General features: G+C 38.1%; 2 protein-coding genes across 5 annotated transcripts in view; one reads left to right on the forward strand and one right to left on the reverse strand.

Annotated features, from left to right (window-relative positions):
- TOGARAM1 (TOG array regulator of axonemal microtubules 1) overlaps positions 1–13,540 on the reverse strand; it is a 71,216-nt gene extending 57,676 nt beyond the window's left edge. The window contains exon 1 of the mRNA XM_029952191.1: positions 11,243–13,540. Within this exon, the coding sequence (XP_029808051.1) occupies positions 11,243–13,285 (2,043 nt within the window). The 5' untranslated portion in view covers positions 13,286–13,540. The remainder of the gene's footprint in view (positions 1–11,242) is intronic.
- The window catches only part of KLHL28 (kelch like family member 28), a 36,905-nt gene continuing 21,978 nt past the window's right edge, over positions 4,223–19,149 (forward strand). The window contains exon 1 of one of the 4 annotated variants that reach the window (XM_029953023.1): positions 4,223–4,253. The gene's annotated coding sequence lies outside the window, so the exon portion shown is untranslated. Of the gene's footprint in view, positions 4,254–13,401; positions 13,946–14,560; positions 14,772–19,149 lie in introns of those variants that run through there. The other 3 variants (XM_029953020.1, XM_029953021.1, XM_029953022.1) reach the window with 3 other exon arrangements.

Raw genomic sequence — 19,149 nt, forward strand, 5'->3', positions numbered from 1 at the left:
AAGTGGCTTAACTGGATGGTTCCAATCTCTGGGAGGCTGCAATCAAGATATTGGCTAGGCCACTGCCAACTGAAGGCCAGAGACTGAAACTGGAGGATCATTGAACTTTACACTCGATGGCTACTAGCAGAAAGCTTCAGTTCCTTCTCACCTGGGTCTCCCCACAGGACTGCTCACGATATAGCAGCTGCCAGAGCAAGAGATCCAAGGAAGTCACAACCAAGATGGAAGCTGCAGTACCTTTTTATGACCTAGTTTCTAAAGTCACACATTATCTCTACTTTGTTAGAAGTAAGTCATTAAGTCAGACACATGCAAGTAGAAGGGAACTGGATTATAACTCTTCAAGGAAAGAATCTCAAAGAATTTGTGGTAATATATTTAAAACCAACGTGCTCAACAACGATGGATCTAATGGTGATTAAGTGTTCTTGTGTTTATAGCTGGTCAACATCAATAGACTGACACCTGTTTCTAGCTTAAACTTTGCTGCTTTATCATAATTAGATTCTCTGAGTTATTCAAAAGGTAAAATTTTTCCATTTTATGAATACAAAATATTTTTTTAAGCATGACTATGGATAGACTATATTAATCTATCAGAATAAAATCAACTGAAACAAGATCTATTTCAGTTGGCATACTAAAATCATTAACAGATTGAGGGCTTATTTTACGTTAAATGAAATAAAACACAAAGACTTCTGAGATCTCTTTTACTTTTTATGCTTTGAATGTACTGTTAAAGGACAATAATGGTCTCACCATAAGATATACATTCAAGGGAAAACACAGACTATCTCTGAGTTTAATTAATAACCTTGGTTAACCAAGCTAAGAAAACATTCTTAAACACACTTTAAAGTTTTAATATCTGGTATATAATTGTACAAAAAAAGTTCATATAAAGTCCTTTTAAAGATAGCTCTTTGGGGCACCTGGGTGGCTTAGTTGCTTGGGCGTCTGACTTCAGTTCCGGTCATGAATTTGCAGGTCGTGAGTTCAAGCCCCACATGAGGCCCTGTGCTGATAGCTCAGAGTTGGAGCCTGCTTTGGATTCTGTTTTTCTCTCTCTGCCCCTCCCCCACTTGCACTATGTCTCTCTATATCTCAAAAATAAACATTAAAAAAAAAAAGACAGCTCTTTGTTTCTGTTGAGCAGCCGACTTTGGCTCAGGTCATGATCTCACAGTTTCGGGGCTTCAAGCCTTGTGTCGGGCTCTGTGCTGACAGATCAAAGCCTGGAGCCTCTTTCCAATTCTGTGTGTCCCTCTCTCTCTGCTCCTCTCCTGCTCATGATCTGTCTCTCTGTCTTTCAAAAATAAATGTTTTAAAAAATTTAATAAAAAATAAATTAAAAAAAATAAAAGGCAACCAATGGAATGGGAGAAGACATTTGCAAATGATGTATCAGATAAAGGGCTGGTATCCAAAATCTATGAAGAACTTATCAAACTCAACACCCAAAAAACAAACAATCCAGTGAACAAATGGGCTAACGGCATGTAGAGACAGTTCTCCAAAAAAGACATCCAGATGGCCAACTGACACAGGAAAAGAAGCTCAACATCACTCATCATCAGGGAAATACAAATCAAAATCACAATGAGTTATCACCTCACACCCATCAGCATGGCTAACATTAACAACTCAGGCAACAACAGATGTTGGCGAGAATGTGGAGAAGGAAGATCTCTTTTGCACTGCTGGCGGGAATGCAAACTGGTGCAGCCACTCTGGAAAACACTATGGAAGTTCCTCAAAAAATTAAAAATAGAACTACCTTATGATCCAGCAATTGCACTACTACATATTTATCCAAGGGATACGGGTATGCTGTTTTGAAGTGACACATGGACCCCAATATTTATAGCAGCACTACTGATAATAGCCAAAGTATGGAAAGAGCCCAAATGTCCATCACCAGATGAATGGATAAAGAAGATGTGGTATGTTTATACAATGGAGTGTTACTCAGCAATCAAAAAGAATGAAATCTTGCCATTTATAACTATGTGGATGGAACTAGAGGGTATTATGCTAAGCAAAATTAGTCAATCAGAGAAAGACAAATATCCTATGACTTCACTCATATGAGGACTTTAAGATACAAAACAGATGAACATAAGGGAAAGGAAGCAAAAATAATATAAAAACAGGGAAGGGGATAACACATAAAAGACTCTTAAGTATGGGAAATAAACAAAGGGTTAATGGAATGTGTGTGGGAGGGGGGATGGGCTAAATGGGTAAGGGGAATTAAGGAATCTACTCCTGAAATCATTGTTGCACTATATGCTAACTAACTTGGATGTAAATTTAAAAAAATAAAAAAAAAAGCTCTTTGGACAAATAAAACTCATTTATTTAATTTATTTTTTTATGCTTTTTATTTATTTTTGAGAGACAGAGAGAGGAGGGGCAGAGAGAGAGGGAGATACAAAATCTGAAGCAGCTCCAGGCTCTGAGCTAGCTGTCAGCACAGAGCCCGACACAGGGCTTGAACCCACGAACTGTGAGATCATGACCTGAGCCGAAGCCGGACGCTTAACCGACTGAGCCACCCAGGCGCCCCAATAAAACTCACTTAAAAACAGCTATTTGTCTCTGCCCAGGTTTTATCACAATGTAAAATAATATTAATATAATCGCTTGTGCAAACTTGAATATATCTTCTCAGGAAAAGCCTAAGTAATTTAAATTTCTCAAATGTCCTCTACTGACTTCACTTTCTAAAATATAAAATAGTAAAATCATGAGTTCAATTAAATTTTATAATAGATAATATCTTTATTAAAAGGGATAGATTCCTATGCCATAAATCCTATGATTAATATATTAGCTTGTCAAACCCTTAATATTAAGATTCTAGGCTAATATAAAATTGAATAGAAAATCTTTAGAATTTCTAAATAAGATAAAAATGCAAATCACTGATCATCAAATGTTTTTAATTTACCCTTTTCTCTTATACATTATAGAACAACCATCAAAGAAACAGATGAAAGGATATATAAATACCTTTGGATGACGTTAAATACATGTTTATTATTACCACTTAAATCACCATAAAAAGATATGAAATGTGTTCTCACAGAGAGAATGAAAGATAATTCTTGGTTACAGGACTTTAGTTTTTTCTGCATCAATGAAGAAACAAAGTTGGTTTCTTTGAGTAAGGTTGTATTTAATATATAGAGCTGACATGACCCTAGGTAAAAAAAAAATTACATAGAAATAAAAATATGTACACAAGAAGGAGGTGCCTGGATGGCTTAGTCAGTTAAGCATCGAAATCTTGGTTTTGGCTCAGGTCACGATCTCACGGTTCTTGAGTTCAAGCCCCACATTGAGCTTCATACTGATAGTGAGGAGCCTGCTTGAGATCCTTTCTCTCTGACCCTCCTCTGCTCTCCCCCTCTCTCTCAAAAATAAATAAATAAGCTGTAAAAAAAAAAAATGTATACAAGGCAATGGATACATGCTGTCCATTTATCCAGGGCATTGTTACAGCTTTTTTTAAGGTGAAAAAATATATAAACATATACCTTATTTAATATATTTTTAAGGTTTATTTTTAAAAATTTATTTTAAAATTGTTTTTAAGTTTTTCAGGGCACCTGGGTGGGTGGCTCAGTCAGTTAAGTGTCGGACTTTGGCTCAGGTCATGATCTCACAGTTTGTGGGTTTGAGCCCACATCGGGCTCTGTGCTGACAGCTCAGAACCTGGAGCCTGCTTCAGATATTGTATCTCCCTCTCTCTCTGCCTCTTCCCCACTTGAGTTCTCTCTCTCAAAAATAAACATAAAACAAATTTTTTAAAATAAAATTATTTTTAAGTTTTTAAATAGATTGTCCACACTGAAAATAGATACGGTTTTGGGTTATTCAGGATTTTGACAAGCATTAAAACTAAAAGTTTTTCAAATTCTCTAGACCCCCAAATAAAATTAAAAAAAAAAACAAATTCAGGTACTCCTGGCTGACTCAGTCAGTAGTGTGTGTGACTCTTGATTTGGGGGTCATGAGTTCAGACCACAGGTTGGACACAGGGATTACTTAAAAATTTTTAAAAAAGAAAAAAGAAAAACAGTGGGTACTGATTGGAAACTAACATCTATACTGACACTAGATATTCTTTCCGGGTTGTTCATGATTTTGACATGCTTAAACTAAGAGTTTTTCTTTTTCAGATACTCCGATCATATTTTAAAAAGAAAATAAAAAACTACATACGAGAAACAACTGAACATGTAAGAAAAGCCTCATTTATTAGAATTAATTCACAGCAAATATATTAGTGCAGCTTACTAATTTTAACCTTCAAATTTGTCATATTAAGTGTTCTAAATCTTTCCCATGTTCTTCAGATCCCTCTGATCCTTAAATTTCCATTTTCAGCTTACATCTAAGTTTACCACAATATGGAAGCTTAATATTATTAGAGCTGCTCTCACACCAGAGCAATCAGCAACACCTAAGAGCTTATTAGACATATAGTCTCAGATCCCATCCCAGACAAACTGAATCATATTCTGATCAGTATTTTAACAAGATCCTGATTCAATTCATATGCACATTAAAGATTAATAACCACTGTCCTAGAGATCACATCTACCTTTCTTTTGGCTTAAAAATAAAATGCATCCTTCTTGCTATCTCAAAAATTTTCTGTATCCTTAATTACCCTCCTTTTGTTTTTCTTTCATTTCCAGAGAAAAAGACTTCCTCCTCTGTTCCATAGCTAAGCTCCCTATATAAACCTGGGTTCCTGACTCATTCAGTCCTTATTTAGGACCCATTAATTCCTTGCTTCTCTCTCTCAAATATGCTGACAGGGTCCAAATTGTATATGTTTTGGATATCTAACATTTACCACTGTACAAGGCACAGAGTAGGTATGTTGAACTCATAATTGGCTCCTTTTACCGCCTCTCTCAAATCAGGGTTTCCTTTTCTAAAAAATTTTTAACATTTATTCCTTTTTGAAAGACAGAGAGAGACCGAACATGAGTAGGGGAGGGGCAGAGAGAGAGGGAGTCACAGAATCTGAAGCAGGCTCCAGGCTCCAAGCTGTCAGCACAGAGCCCGACGTGGGGCTCAAACCCACAAACCACGAGATCATGACCTGAGCTGAAGTCGGCTGCTTAACCAACTGAGCCACCCAGGCACCTTAAGTGCTTCCTATTTTAAAATAAAACATGGTAATAACTCACCCTGCTATACCCTACTTGGTCTTTTCTTTCACTGTTAAACCCTTAGATGTCTTCTCAATTAACAGGTGTTACTGATACTAACTGTGGACACGGCACTATGGTTAGTACTGTTGCAAAAACCAAAACCAAAAGAAATAGTCCCTATCACCCCAGTGCTTACCATTATTGAGGAGAAAGAGAACATGGCTCACATGTGCTAAATAATGGGAGAGAAAAATGCTAGGTGCTTTAAAGAGTAGGTAATAAGCTTGCACTTGGCTTCACACATAGCAGATGATCAAAAAGATGTTGAATAAAGGCTTAGTGCCTGTTTTTCCTTATCAACTCACTTCATAAACTTTTAAATTCAGTCTCTATAACATTTTTCTAAAACCACTCTTTTCCATTTCCCAGCAACCTTCCAATAATCGGTTCTTCTACACTGAAAAAGATACAGACCTAATAACTATGCTCCTTATTTTTCATTCTAGTTTACTGATTACTATGACCCTTACTGATTGCTATGACCCACTGTACAGAAATCTGTTAGGAAAAATATAGCTAATATGGTAGTCAGCTAGTTAGGCTTGATCACTGACCCCATTAACCCATGAAATCACTCATAAAAAAACATAAAAAGAGATGCAAAGTTAGAATATCACAGGAACCTGGTTATCAATGATTTGATTTGTCAAGGCACAGAAACAATTAACCAAATGGTAGAAATAATAACAGAATTTAAAAGTTTAAATATTCAAAAGTAAGAGAGCAGTTAAATAGACCATGACATTACATGATCTAATATTAAATAGCCATTAGAGATCTTTCTCCAGATTTGATGATAAAGAAAAATATGTTCATGGTAAAGTAAGTGAATAACTGAAAGGGGGACCTTCATTTAGTGGAAAAAAAAATCTGGCAACAAAACACTCAGAGCAGACCTCTCTCAGTACTGGGATTACTATTAGAAAAATCTAATTTTCCTCTTTGTGCTTTTTTATATATTCCAAATTTTCTATAAGTACATATAACTTTTTTATAATCAGAAAAATTATTAAGAGGAAACTCAGAAAGACAAAGTTGTTGAAAATTATTTTAAAAGTAGCAGGCTGAATATGTAAGAACAAGTCATATTTCAGTCTTCCTTCTCTTTAATCTCTCCTGCATTTAGTGGTACAGATGTAGTTCCTGAAAATTTCTGCTTCGTTTCTAAAACTCTGTTTTTTCTTGGTTCTCTTCCAACTCTTAGGCACCTGTTTCTTTGCCTTGTTTGGTTCTATCTCCTATTTCTATTCCCTAAATGGGGCTGTATGCCAAGACTGAGTCCAAAGCACGCTGTTCTCGCTCTATACACCCTTCACTGGAGAGTCTCTCCATTCTCAGTTTCAGCAATTACTTTCCGGTATATGACTTCCAAGATCTTCATCTCTAGTTCTTCCCTTGTCTCTGGAATAGTATTCTTCAAACTCAACTGGAATATTCTATCTTGTTCCACTTAAAATTCATTTTCTACCAAATTAATTTCCTTGTTTGGGGCTTTCCTATATGTACTCATGGATCTATTATGCATTGGTCACCTCATTTAAATCTTAGTTATCTCTCTCTCTCCCTCTACTCCAATACTTGGTCACTAAATGTTTTGAAATATCTCTTACATCCATTATTTTTTTTTCTAGTCTAATCCTAATACTCTGCTAATCCTTATAGATCTCAACACCTCACACAAGTAGTCCAATACCTTGTAGTCCAAGACAAGTAATCCAAGACCTTCTAAGTCTCCAGCCTGTAGCTCTAAAAAAAGAAAGAAAGAAAAAGAAACAAAACACAACCTACACATTGCTGTTGTTGTGATGAATTTTCTTAAAACACTGCTTAAAAAAAAAAAGGAGGGGCACCTGGGTGACTTGGTTGAGTATCTAATTCTTGATTTGAGTTCAGGACCTGATCTCACAGTTTGTGAGCCCTGTGTAGGCTCTGCGCTGAAGTGTGGAGTCTCCTCGGGATTTTCTCTCTCCTCTTTCTCTACCTCTCCCCAACTTGTGTGCGTTTACAAGCTAAACTCTTTGGTCTGACATTCAAGAGTTTCCAGTGTAGCCCTGCTTCCCCCTTGTAAACTTATTTTCTAAGACTACATTACAAAAATCATCTAAGCAAACTGGTCTACGTTTAAAACGAGCTACAGAAGTACATAAATACTAATGAGTTTTTCTGGAAGCTTTGCTGTTTAATGTAGCTAACCAATGCTATATGTGGACAAGATGAAAATAACAGATTAACAGTAGACTGGAAATGTTAAAGCAGGACTTGGGCAAGAGCCAACACATATCAGATCAGGGGCCATGGCATTGTGGAAAAGGCAAAACCATAGAAACAGTAAGATCAGTGGCTGCTGAAAGGGAGGGAACGACTGATGAGGAGGCAGAGCACAGAGGATTTTCAGGGCAGTGGAATAATACTGTATAATACTACAATGGTAGATACTGGACATGGATTATTTGTTCAAACCCACAGAATGTACAACACCAAGAGTAAACCCTAATGTAAAAACATACCACGGTGGTGCTGGTGTAGGAGACTGTGCATGTGCGGGGGCAAAGGAGATAGTGGAAATCTCTGTACTTTCTCTTCAATTTTTCTATGAACCAAGGGGCTGCTCTAAAAAATAATGTTTATTAACTAAAATAAATATATACTTCAAAAATCGCTCATCTAAAAATATTTAAGTATTTAATCCCTGTCCTCAAGATAAATTCTAATGTAGCTCTTCTACAAACCATTTATGGGCAAGAAAGTATAACTTATGGAATATGTTCTGTTTATTTATTTTAAAATTTATTTTGGGGCACCTGGGTGGCTCGGTCGGTTGAATGTCTGGCTTCGGCTCAGGTCATGATCTCGCGGTTCGTGGGTAGAGCCCCGTGTTGGGTTCTGTGCTGACAGCTCAGAGCCTGGAGCCTGTCTTCAGATGCTGTGTCTCCCTCTCTCTCTGACCCTCCACTGCTCACGCTGTCTCTCTCTCTTTCAAAAACAAATAAAACATTAAAATTTTTTTTTAATTATTTATTTATTTAGTATACCTGCATGTGTGCAGGAGAGGGAGAATCAGAGAGAGAGAGAGAGAGAGAGAGAGAGAGAGAGAGAGAGAGAGAGAGAGAGAGCGCCCGCGCATGTGAATATGCAGGGGAGGAGCAGAGAGGAGAGAGAAAATCCCAAGCAGGCTCCATGAGGACCGCCCAGAGCCCCAGGTGGGGCTTGATACCAAGAACAATGAGACCATGGTCTGAGCTGAAATCAAGAGTCACATGCTCAAACAACTGAGCCACCCAGGTGCCCCATGTTCCATCTTTTGAAAGCAATATATATATATATGTATCAACAATATATATCTACACTGGAATTTCAAAAATACACTTTGGCCAGTACCAGAATCATCTTTTTTTTTTTTTTTTAATATTTATTCATTTTGAGGGAGTGCAACAGGAGGAAGGGCAGAGAGAGGCGAACAGAGGATCCAATGGAGGCTCTGCTCTGACATGCTGACAGCAGCGAGCTCAATATGGGGCTTGAACTCACGAACCACAAGATCATGACCTGACTGGAAGTCAGACGGTCAACCGACTGAGCCACCCAGGGGTCCCAGAATCTTCTTGATTAAACTAACATTTTAGTTTTGACACAGAACAAGCAGCATTAAGATCAATGCTTACAGAAAACCATTCAGTGCCAGGTAATGTTTAGAGTATAAAAGAACAGCCATATGACTGGATTCTGCAAATCTGAAAATTATCATTAAAAATCAACAAATTTTGGAGTTAGAAGGGATGAGAGAATATTTAGTTCACCTCCATCTATTTGAAGTATACTGCAAAAAGTACAAACTCCTTTTTTGTAATAATGATCTCTTTATTTTTCCTTCTGATTACATTTCCGTTACCTTCTGCTACCACTGAACAGTTTCAGCTGTTCAGAAACTAGCCATTTCTTATTAATTTGCTAAGCCCTTTCATAACTCAGTGTCTCAAAATATATTCCTCCCATGTGGATGGTTCACCAGAACCCATCCACACAAGCAAACTCCTATTCATCTTGTATCACACTGTTTAAATCATAGCAATTCAGAAAACAATTAATTTTAGGAAAAGTTTGAAAACAAAACTTGGTGAGATAATTCTAAGCAGAAAAAGAACTGCAAAGAAATCTTGAACTTTAGTAGGTAGTTCATTGTTATGTTATTGGGGTAGTAATTAGTTTTTGTGTATCATAGAATACAGTATATGAATAAATATGACCGACACTGGGAACCAGGGTTTTACTGTGGGAAAGGGAGACATAAATATGGACTAAAGGAAGATAAAAACCCTGTAGTGCTAGATGTGAACTTAAAGTATCATTATGATACACACACACACAAAGGTGCTGCCTAGTTCTGTCCACTGAAATGACCAATCCACAATAGTAAACAATAGTGATGAGTACATTTATACCTAAACTTTGGTTTTTAAATTCTACTCTTAACTAAAAAAAGGAGTTTGAAAAAATGGTTGATTCCAAGTCTGACACAAGAAAGGTACAAAGTAAGCGTGGGAATCCTGTAAGATTAAGGATGTGTTCAATGACTAGGGAGTCATGTCAAAGGACATAAGTTCGGCCACTGGTCAACTCTCAGCCAATTTTAGTGTCAAAAGGAATACTACTGTACTTAACACAGAATAAAAAAGAATGCCAGATAACAAATATAGGAGAAATGTAAGAATTTTTTTAAAATTACCCTTTTTTTGTAGACCGTAACGTAATAAATGGTATAGGTAAGAATCACTATTGGATGCCAAGAATAGTTACTGAAAAGTTTTTGGGTTATTCATACAGTCTTGAAGTATCACCTTACAGATCATGCGCTAATTACAAGAGAGTGTTTTGGTTATTACTACATTAACCAATTAGAAAAATTTAGCTCACCAGTAGTGAGACAACTTGATATTATATGTATCCTGATGTGATATAATGTGAACTTCATAATCTCCCATGTAACATTTTTCCTAAAATTGTTTATCTTGAATGTACCCATAAATAATCGGGCAAATCAAGAAATGTAGGAAATTCTAAAAAACTACTCTGGACTCTTCAAATAAGTCATTGTCATAAAAAATAAACAGGTAGGCATATTGTTCTAGATAAAAGATGTATTAACCAGGTGAACCTTGATTGGAACTTGGGTGATAAAAGTAAAACAAATACTGTAAGACATTTCTTAAGGATCAATTGGAAAAATTTAAACACAGGCTATATAATAGATATTACTGAATTACTATTGATTTTCTGAGGTGTGATAATAATATGATAAAGGAAAATGCCATTCTTAGAAGATAAATGTAGAAATATTTAGGAACGAAATATCAAGAGATCTGCATTTGCTATCAAATGGTTCAGCAAATATGAAGCATATATGGCAAGAGGACAACTGGTAAATATAGATGAAGTAGATGGATATTCATTGATACAAGTCTTTTAAATTATCCGTAGATTTGGAATTTTCAAAATAAAAACATCGGGAGAAAAATCAGTTCAGATGTCACATCTTGGAAGACTTCTGGGAACTTCTTGGAGGAATTCTTGGAACTTTTCTAGTGGAATTCTTTTTTCTATTTTCAGTATTCCTACAGGACTCTTCATATTTCTACTTTAGCACTTAACAAATTTGAAATTGTCCATGTACAGGTTTGAATTTCTCCCTAAACTTCACGGAACCAGCCTCATCTTCATTATCAGAACTCAGCTCTTTATCTGACAAGTACCAAATATTCAGGGTTTGCTGTATGGATGAGATAATTGACATACCAAGTTGACAGGCCCAAACTGAAATCTAAACATTGTCTATATGTTCTTACATAGTCTGTACCATTACAATAGATGTCCATATCAGCATTCAAACCGAATTAAAAACAAAGCAGAACAACCCTCTAGCAGTCTCACCCTGAAGTCATTACAGACCTATTTTCATTTTAAACTCTTTCTAGTTCCAACTCAGGAAAATTAGAAAAGATGCATACCTGTCCGATATCCTTGGAATTGGAGGTCTGGTTTTCTCCCAGGACTCCAGACTGCTCATTTTCCCATGGCAATTTATTTTTTCCTTTTCCTGCACTTAGTACCCTTCGAGTACATATGGTTGGACTGTAAGATCCATAAATTTGCAGGCTGTCCCTTGCGTGGTCACCACAGTGACAGTGTGCACTCTGAGTTCTGTTACCAGCCAAAAGCCAATCTGTATCTGCTCCATGTGCCAAATGGCTTGACCTGCCCTGGGCAGATGATGGCATCAGTATTGCATATTCCACAAATCCCTGTTCTGTTAACCTTGGGAGGGTTTTCCTAGCCAGCCTGGCCTGCACTGCATTCATCACTCCATCTCCATTATCTTGCAGTTCAACAGTATCCACAGCTTTGAAAAGGATGCTGGTTTTACCTGAGCCCATTGATGACGCCAACACAGCAAAGGCCTCAAGAGCTGCTTGGCGGACCCTACGTTTGCTATCCACAAGAGCTGGGGCAAGATCAAAGGACAGTTTTGTTAAGTCAAAATCCTCACTGGGATAAGTCAGGAGGGAGCAGATGCAAATGTTCACTACCTCCTCTCTCACTCTGGAATGCTTATGTTTGAGATGTTCCAGCAGTAAACAAAGCACCTGTTGAGGACCTACTTCCTTCATTAGCTTGAGGAAAATTTTCATGTATTCTTGTTTGATTACCAACTTGTTATCTGCCAGCACTTTGACAGAAGCTGCTAGAACTGGTCCCAAGAACTGTTGTACCTGCTCTCCAAGGCGAATAACCAGTAAATGCAGCACCTGAAGTGTGCCATGGACCACTTTGAAGTTAGAATCGTCTAACAAATTATACAGCAAGCTAATGAAACCGACAAGACTGGGATGAGTGGTAGAACTAGGGTTAAATCTTCCCATCACCTGTTTTAGTTCCTCAACAGCCTGAGTCCGGTTCTTATAGTCTTCCTGGTCTAACAATCTTGAATGCAGCTCTTGAGGAATAATCCCAAATTTAAGATTGCTGCTGGAAAGAGTCACTGCACAGGGGAGAGGATCTTCAGAAAACCCAGAGGCTTCAAATTCCAAATAATAAGGAACCTGACTTCCAAACAGAGACTCCAGGCGGCGATTGTAGTGTCTCCTCAGCGCGGACGGCAGGCGAGAGATATAGGACTGAAATCTCTCTTGGCCAAGTCGTTCCCCGATTTGCTGAAGCGCAGAGAAAGCAGTCTCAGATTCTTCTTCAATCTCCTGATCGCCAAGTTTTCTGGCTAGGGATATTATTACCTCGGTGAGATCCAGGCTGAGCAACAAATCCTCAGGAGTAAGCAGGATAGGGAAGAGCAGTGCTGTGGAAGCTCGAAGCCGGGCGTCGGTACTTTCCAGGCCCTGTTGTATAAGCGTTCTCAGCACCTGTCCAGAACTACGTTTCAGACAGACATGCAGGATTTGTAGCGCATCTTTCCGTAGGGCTGGATTCTCTTCTCTTAAGGAGACAACCAGCTGAGGCAGAAGTGCTAAGCTAAAGGCCTCTTCCAGCTGGCCTGCCTCCCCCTGACCCCGGAGAACATCCGAGAGGAGTTGCAAGCAGAGTCGCTTCTCATCACTACCTCCTTCCACAAGCACCCGGCCCAAGGCCCGATACAATGCTTCCTTCCGTCGGGGGAAGCCGAGTCGACCGCCCCGCCGCGGCAAAGCAGCCTGCAAAGCCTGGAAGGCCTCGGAAGGATCTGGCGCGGTCCTGAGGAGTTGAAGAAGCCGAGTCTCCTCTTCGTCTCCCGCTGATAAACCACCTCCAGACCCACACCAACTACTCGTGATAGCTTCCGCGGGCATCACGAGGGTCGAGGCCAGAGGCGAAGGTGTCGGGGGGCAGGAACCGTGGTCTCCGGCAGCTCCACGGCAGTAGTTTTTCTCGCCTCTCATGGTGCCCCCACCTCGACTATCATCAGTCTCTGGGGCGGAAGGACGACTGCAGCTCTGAAGGCGACAGGCACAGCGGGCTGGAAGGTGCGGCAGCAGGAGCAGCGCAGGGGGCACAGCCGCCATACAGGGTGGCCAGGTGGCAAAAGCTAGGGGAAACCATTGTCTCTGAAGGGCTCGATGGAGCCCAGCCTTCCAGGTTCCTCTCCAAGCCCCAAGCTGTAGAGGAGGGAAAGGAACAGCTTCAGTTAGCTGCCAAGCCGCTCCCAACTCCGGGAGGATGCCTTCGGCAAAATGGCCCCTGCCAGAGCCCCAGACCCCACAGCAGCCACCGGGCGTATCCTGGGGCACCACGTGACCAAACCGAGCGCTTCCATGGTGATACACCCAGAGCGGACCTCTTGACCCGGAAATCAACTTGCCGTGATGAATGCTGGGTCCTGTAGTCCACGTCAAGTGTTACGAATAGGCAGTTGGCTCCTGGAAAAGGAAGTGAGAACATTACAAATGTAGCGAACGTAACTAGAGCGGAGAAGGCGAAGCCGCGTGAAGGCATTAGACGGAAGTGACGTTCTAGCTCCGAGCGGAAGGTCCCCGCCCCACCCGAAAGAATTGGGGTTTGACTGGAGACGAGTAGAGGATCCTACCCCGACTCCGCTGACCTGCGAATTCTCCTGTTGTTATCTACCTGATTTCCGGGGACTCAGGTATTTTCCTTATGCTGTCCTCCTGCGGCGCGGGCTTTGGCAGAGTTTTGCCGGAGTGACGCTGGTGCTGCAGTAAGAGGTAAAGAAATGAACAGGAGCAAGCAGGGAGAAAGGGGACATCTTCTAGTGTAGGGCTTGTTACCGATGCAAATGTGTTGCTTTCTACCATCCTAAGTGCGATCCTTTTGTCCTGAGGCCCGCGTACCCTGACAGGAGATTCGGACCGAAGCCAAGCTCACAACTCGCGTACTTTTTTCAGATTCTCATCTTTGGGGCCCGTAATCTCCCCGCCCTACTCCCCCCCCCCCCAACCTTTTTCCTACTTCGCTTACACTCCGGTCTTGGAAGGTTGATGATTTTCTTTCATTTTCCTTTAATCTTATTACTTTAAATTCTCTTCTAAAACGTACTTAAATTTTCTCTGTAGCTCCCCACCTGTCCCTTAGACGTTCTCAAAGTCCCCTAATGCAGTTCCTCAATGAGACTTAACTCCTTCCCTCCTCCCCCTCCCTGGGCCATCCCAACCTCCCTGCAGGGTCTTTGCGCGTCTCTGCAGTCTTTCAGTCTCCTGGAAACCGAGATTGCAAAGACAATTTCAGTTGCGGTTGACATCTTGGCATCACGGTCCTAAGAGAACTCTGCCCTATGTTAGATTTAGGACTAATAATAGACATTTCTTTGTCTTAGGCGGACTGTGAATTTGGTGAACGTTCTTTCCTGTTTGTAAATGAAACTTAAGCGAACACAGTTGAAGAGCTAGAGTGTCTGGTGTGAGGCTGTATTCTTTTGGAGTGTGGAGAATTTTTTTTTCTTTGAAGGAATAACACAATTGCTTTAGAATGACTCATTGAGAAAAGGCTGAAGAAAAGTTATCATTTGAAGTCTCCAATTTATGCGTTTTAAATGTAAGTGAAGTCTTAGGATAATTTAGATACCGCAAACCTTTTTGTAAATAATGTTGCTGGATAGTACAAATTAAAACATATTTTGTTGTCTTAAGCACAATTTGGTTATCACAGGTTTCTTTTTTGTCTTTTGGGAACAGAGTAAATGTAAATAAGGCCTATGTAAACATCCTTATGTTTTGGTTTCAGTTCTTTTCGTGGTTGGTTGTTATTTTGAGTTTAATTAGTCATTTTGGTGTCTAAATGAATCTGCCTAATTTGGTTTAACTATATTTCAGTAGACCAAAAAAAGAAAAAAAAAAACTTTTTTTTTTTTTTTTTTTTTTAAGTTAGGGACAGGGTATGGGCTGGGGAGTGAAAACCAAGAGATGAGATTGTAGCAGTCGTCAGCGAGAAGGAATGTCTGTCTGGTTCTCGTATTTCCAATGTAAGAAACTCATATTTATGCTTTTACTCATAAATGTCCAGGCCTCAGGAACCCAATTCAAACTGAGTAAACTAAGAGAATGATGTACATTTTAGAATATACATATTAGTATGCCAGTTTATATTAGAATAGAAGATAACCGTTTCCAGTGATCAGAAGTTTCAGGTGGAAAATTTATTACACTCTTTCCTGTATCCAAGAACTTGGGAAGCTGAGTTAATATCTGTGGGTTGTGTGGTAGTCATGGAATCAAAGAAAAGGACCTTGGAAAGTCTTAAATGATATCGCCTCATCAAAGTTGTGGTAGAAGCTTTAGAATCACCCCTTACCTCCATAGTGAATACTTTTCAAAGATTGTAGATACTTAAAGCAACCAGTTATTGCACCCTTTTTCTTAGGATGAAGCAAAATGAGTCTTAATTTTGACTCCTTTTTTCAGAGCTCTGTAGATCACTGTGTTATAGATTGCAGTTTATTTTTTATCTGTTACATTTAATTTCCTTGAGAAAGACTTGGAAGATACATTAGTCTCCATGGTGGATAGTTAGGAAATAGGACTTTATCAACATCATGCATCTTATTAATTGTCTTTAAGGGTTATTTTGTGGAAGGTAAATTGCATCCATTTAATGTATATTCTGTTTACTTCTTTTACAAAGAAAATGTTTAAAAAGCCTTATTCTTAATTCCAGGAATCCAGGGAATTGTAGAAATTGTGCATTGACTAGAAAAACCTTTTATGTTTAACCATAAACAAAGATAGGATAAAAAAAAAGTTTTTTAATGTTTATTTTTTGAGAGAGAGAGAGAGCATGCAAGCGTTTGGGTAGAGGGGGCAGAGAGAGAGGGGGACAGAGGATTCCAGGTGAGCTCTGCGCTGACAGCAGAGAGCTCGAACTCAAAAACTGTGAGATCATGACTGACTCGAAGTTGGACATTTAAATGACTGAGCCACCTAGGCGCCCCAGAGATAGGATAAAATATTTAAAATCAAATTCCAAAATAATGGAATACACTATGTGTTTAATAGTACACCTTTGAAAGTTGAAAGGCTGTAATTAGGAGTACGTTGAAAATACCAAATTCAAGTAAAACAAATTAAAAATATCAATACTTTTTAAAAAGTGTAGTTAAATTAATGGATTATAGGGATATTTGTGATACATTAATTTTTTGAGCTGAACTAAAGCAAGGTAAACACCATTGCCCTAAAAATATCTTTTATTTCCACAGATATAAGATACTAATTGCCTGGATAAACACTATGATTCTTTCCATGTTCTTAGATTTTACAGACATCGAGGAATATTGGAAATCAGTGTGAATTCTGTAAACTATTAAGAGTTTTGTATAGTTTAAAGAAGTTATTGTGAAGAAACACTATGCAAATGAAAGGTATAAGTAACAGATAATGATAGGACTACCATTTATTGATTGTTTGCTGTATGTCATACAGAGTGATAAGTACTTAATGAATATTGACTCTTTCAAATTTCACAACAATTTTTGGAAGCTACATCTATGTTTGTACTGTGGCACATGTCATGGATGTATCCATTGGAAAGTAATTGCACAGATAAAGAAAGTAAACTCAAATTATGTAGGTTCTTACTTGGTAGAGCTTTGGAAAAAGCTAGATTTTTCTATTATTAATCATTCATGTATTTTATTATATATTATTATGTATATTTTAATCTTCCTTTTTTGGAGTGTCTGTTCTGTACTGTTTTAGTTTCTTGAGTCAAACTTCTCATCACTATTTATTTGTTCTTGTAGCAGATAATTGCCTCCCAAGCAATTTCAACATAACTTTTGTAATTTAGTTGTCAATTAAATAATTACTAAACTCACAGCTTGACCTTTATTAGCTTTTTTCAGAACCTGAAATTATGAAGCTGCTGTAGACTGTAGAAAGTTTGATTTTATCGAACGTATATTGTGAATGTTTATGTAACAATGCTGCTATTATATAAATAATAGAAGGGAATGATTGTTCCATAGATCCCTGTGTATTTCATTTTAAAACTTTGATATACTTTTGAATCTGATCTATATAGTATGTGTACACATTTTTTATATGTGTGTATTTGTATGTGATCTACCTATTTTTGAGTTCCTACTCTGCCCTTTTTTAGATTCTTGTTTGAGTTAAACTTTATTGAGATTAAGAATTTATGAGCTTATAAGTGAGGCTTCTTAACATAGTAGTGAAGAACTCTGGAGACAGCATACCAGGGTTTAAATCTTTTCTGGGCTTAGTTTCTCTGTGTCTCAGAGTATTTTAGAAAATAGAAATAATAACAATTGTACCCGTCTCATGTTGTTATTCTGAGGATGAAAGGAGTTAATATGTGTACAATGTTTAGAACAGTAACTGGCACACTGTGGCAGTCAAAGGTATTCCAGTTGCTCTATTTAAAAAATTTTTTCTTAATGTTTATTTATATTAGAGAGAGACAGTGCACTAGTGCAGGAGGGGCAGAAAGAGACAGAGACAGCATCTGAAGCAGGCTCCAGGCTCCAGGCTGTCAGCACAGGGTCCGAAGCACAGCCAAAGTCGGTCGTTAACCGACCGAGCCACCCAGACGCCCCGTTCCAGTTGCTCTTTGTAGAATCATTTAGTTTTCTCAGGAGTGGCAACAATTATAAATTGGCTTAGTAAATATTTTGAGTAGGTATATACTGTTCAGCTTTGAAATTTTTTGAATGTAACCTGTAGAGAATGTTACTTTAAGATTAGGAACACATTATAGTCCCCCTAATGTCTCTTACTACTTGTATGATCTTTGTTAATTCATTTAAATTCTGTGCACGTCAGATTCTTCATCTCTAAGTCTTATGCCAAGTTTAGTGCCTTATACATAAAATTTGCCTGTGCAAAATTTCAAAAACATGCAAAAATAAAGTACTATCACCCAGCTTCAGCAGCAACTCATGAGATCATCTACATCTCTATCTGCTTGATCATCCCATATTATTTTGAAGTAAATCTCTGATAACATATTATTTTATCTACAAATATTTTAGTATAAAAAGATAAAAACTCTTTACTACATATTTTTATATGTAACATATAAACATATAAAAACATAACTATGATATCCTTTTTCAGCAACTAAAGTTATAGTGATTAGTTAATAGAATCCGTAATCCAGTTAGTATACAAATTTCCGGTCGTCTCCTAAGTGTATATGTATGGGTATGTATGAACACATGCATACACACTTGTGCAGTTCATTACTTGTATTTGCTTGGTATGTTTCAAGTTTATTTTGAACTGTAAGTTCATTCTCTTTTTATTTCAGTTTATTTGTAGAGGCATCTAGGCTATTCATGAAGTTTCTCACAGTCAGGATGTTTTTGCTGATTGCATCTTTCTGTTAGAGTTTAACATGCTTTTATGGTTTTCTGTATTTCTTGTAAATTAATAGTTGGATCTAGACTGTGGACTGCATATTTGATTTTGGTGTGTGGGAAGGGAGGTGATTGGGGAGTTCAGGAGTATCCATAGGTGATAATTATGGTCTCCTGTCAGAAGGCCCTGATGTTTGGTTGTCTCTTTGTGATATTAGCAGCCCTTCATAATCAATGCCTAACTACATTTATTCATTAAGATTGTAAAATGGTGACACTCTTTCATTCCTTTATTTATTAACTGGAGTACTTTTTTGAAAGAAACTTCTCATTTATTTAGTAACTCAGTGGTGTAGGTAATATTGGAAAGACATGATAAATGTTTGATTCTTTCCCTTAATTTACTAGGTTTCAAATAATAAGTTAGTTCATTAGCATCATCCAGTAGTAATGAATTAGGACTTTCTTTTAATTATCATAATTTTGTTATCATTATGGACTCATGGATTTAAGCATATCTGATAGGTTTTAATCAGTTGCAGTTATTGATACCTATTTTGTCCCATTTTTGACTAATGAAAGGCTATTCAGTTTGGC

The sequence above is a fragment of the Suricata suricatta genome, chromosome 9, assembly GCF_006229205.1.
Source record: "Suricata suricatta isolate VVHF042 chromosome 9, meerkat_22Aug2017_6uvM2_HiC, whole genome shotgun sequence".
Lineage (NCBI taxonomy): Eukaryota > Metazoa > Chordata > Mammalia > Carnivora > Herpestidae > Suricata > Suricata suricatta.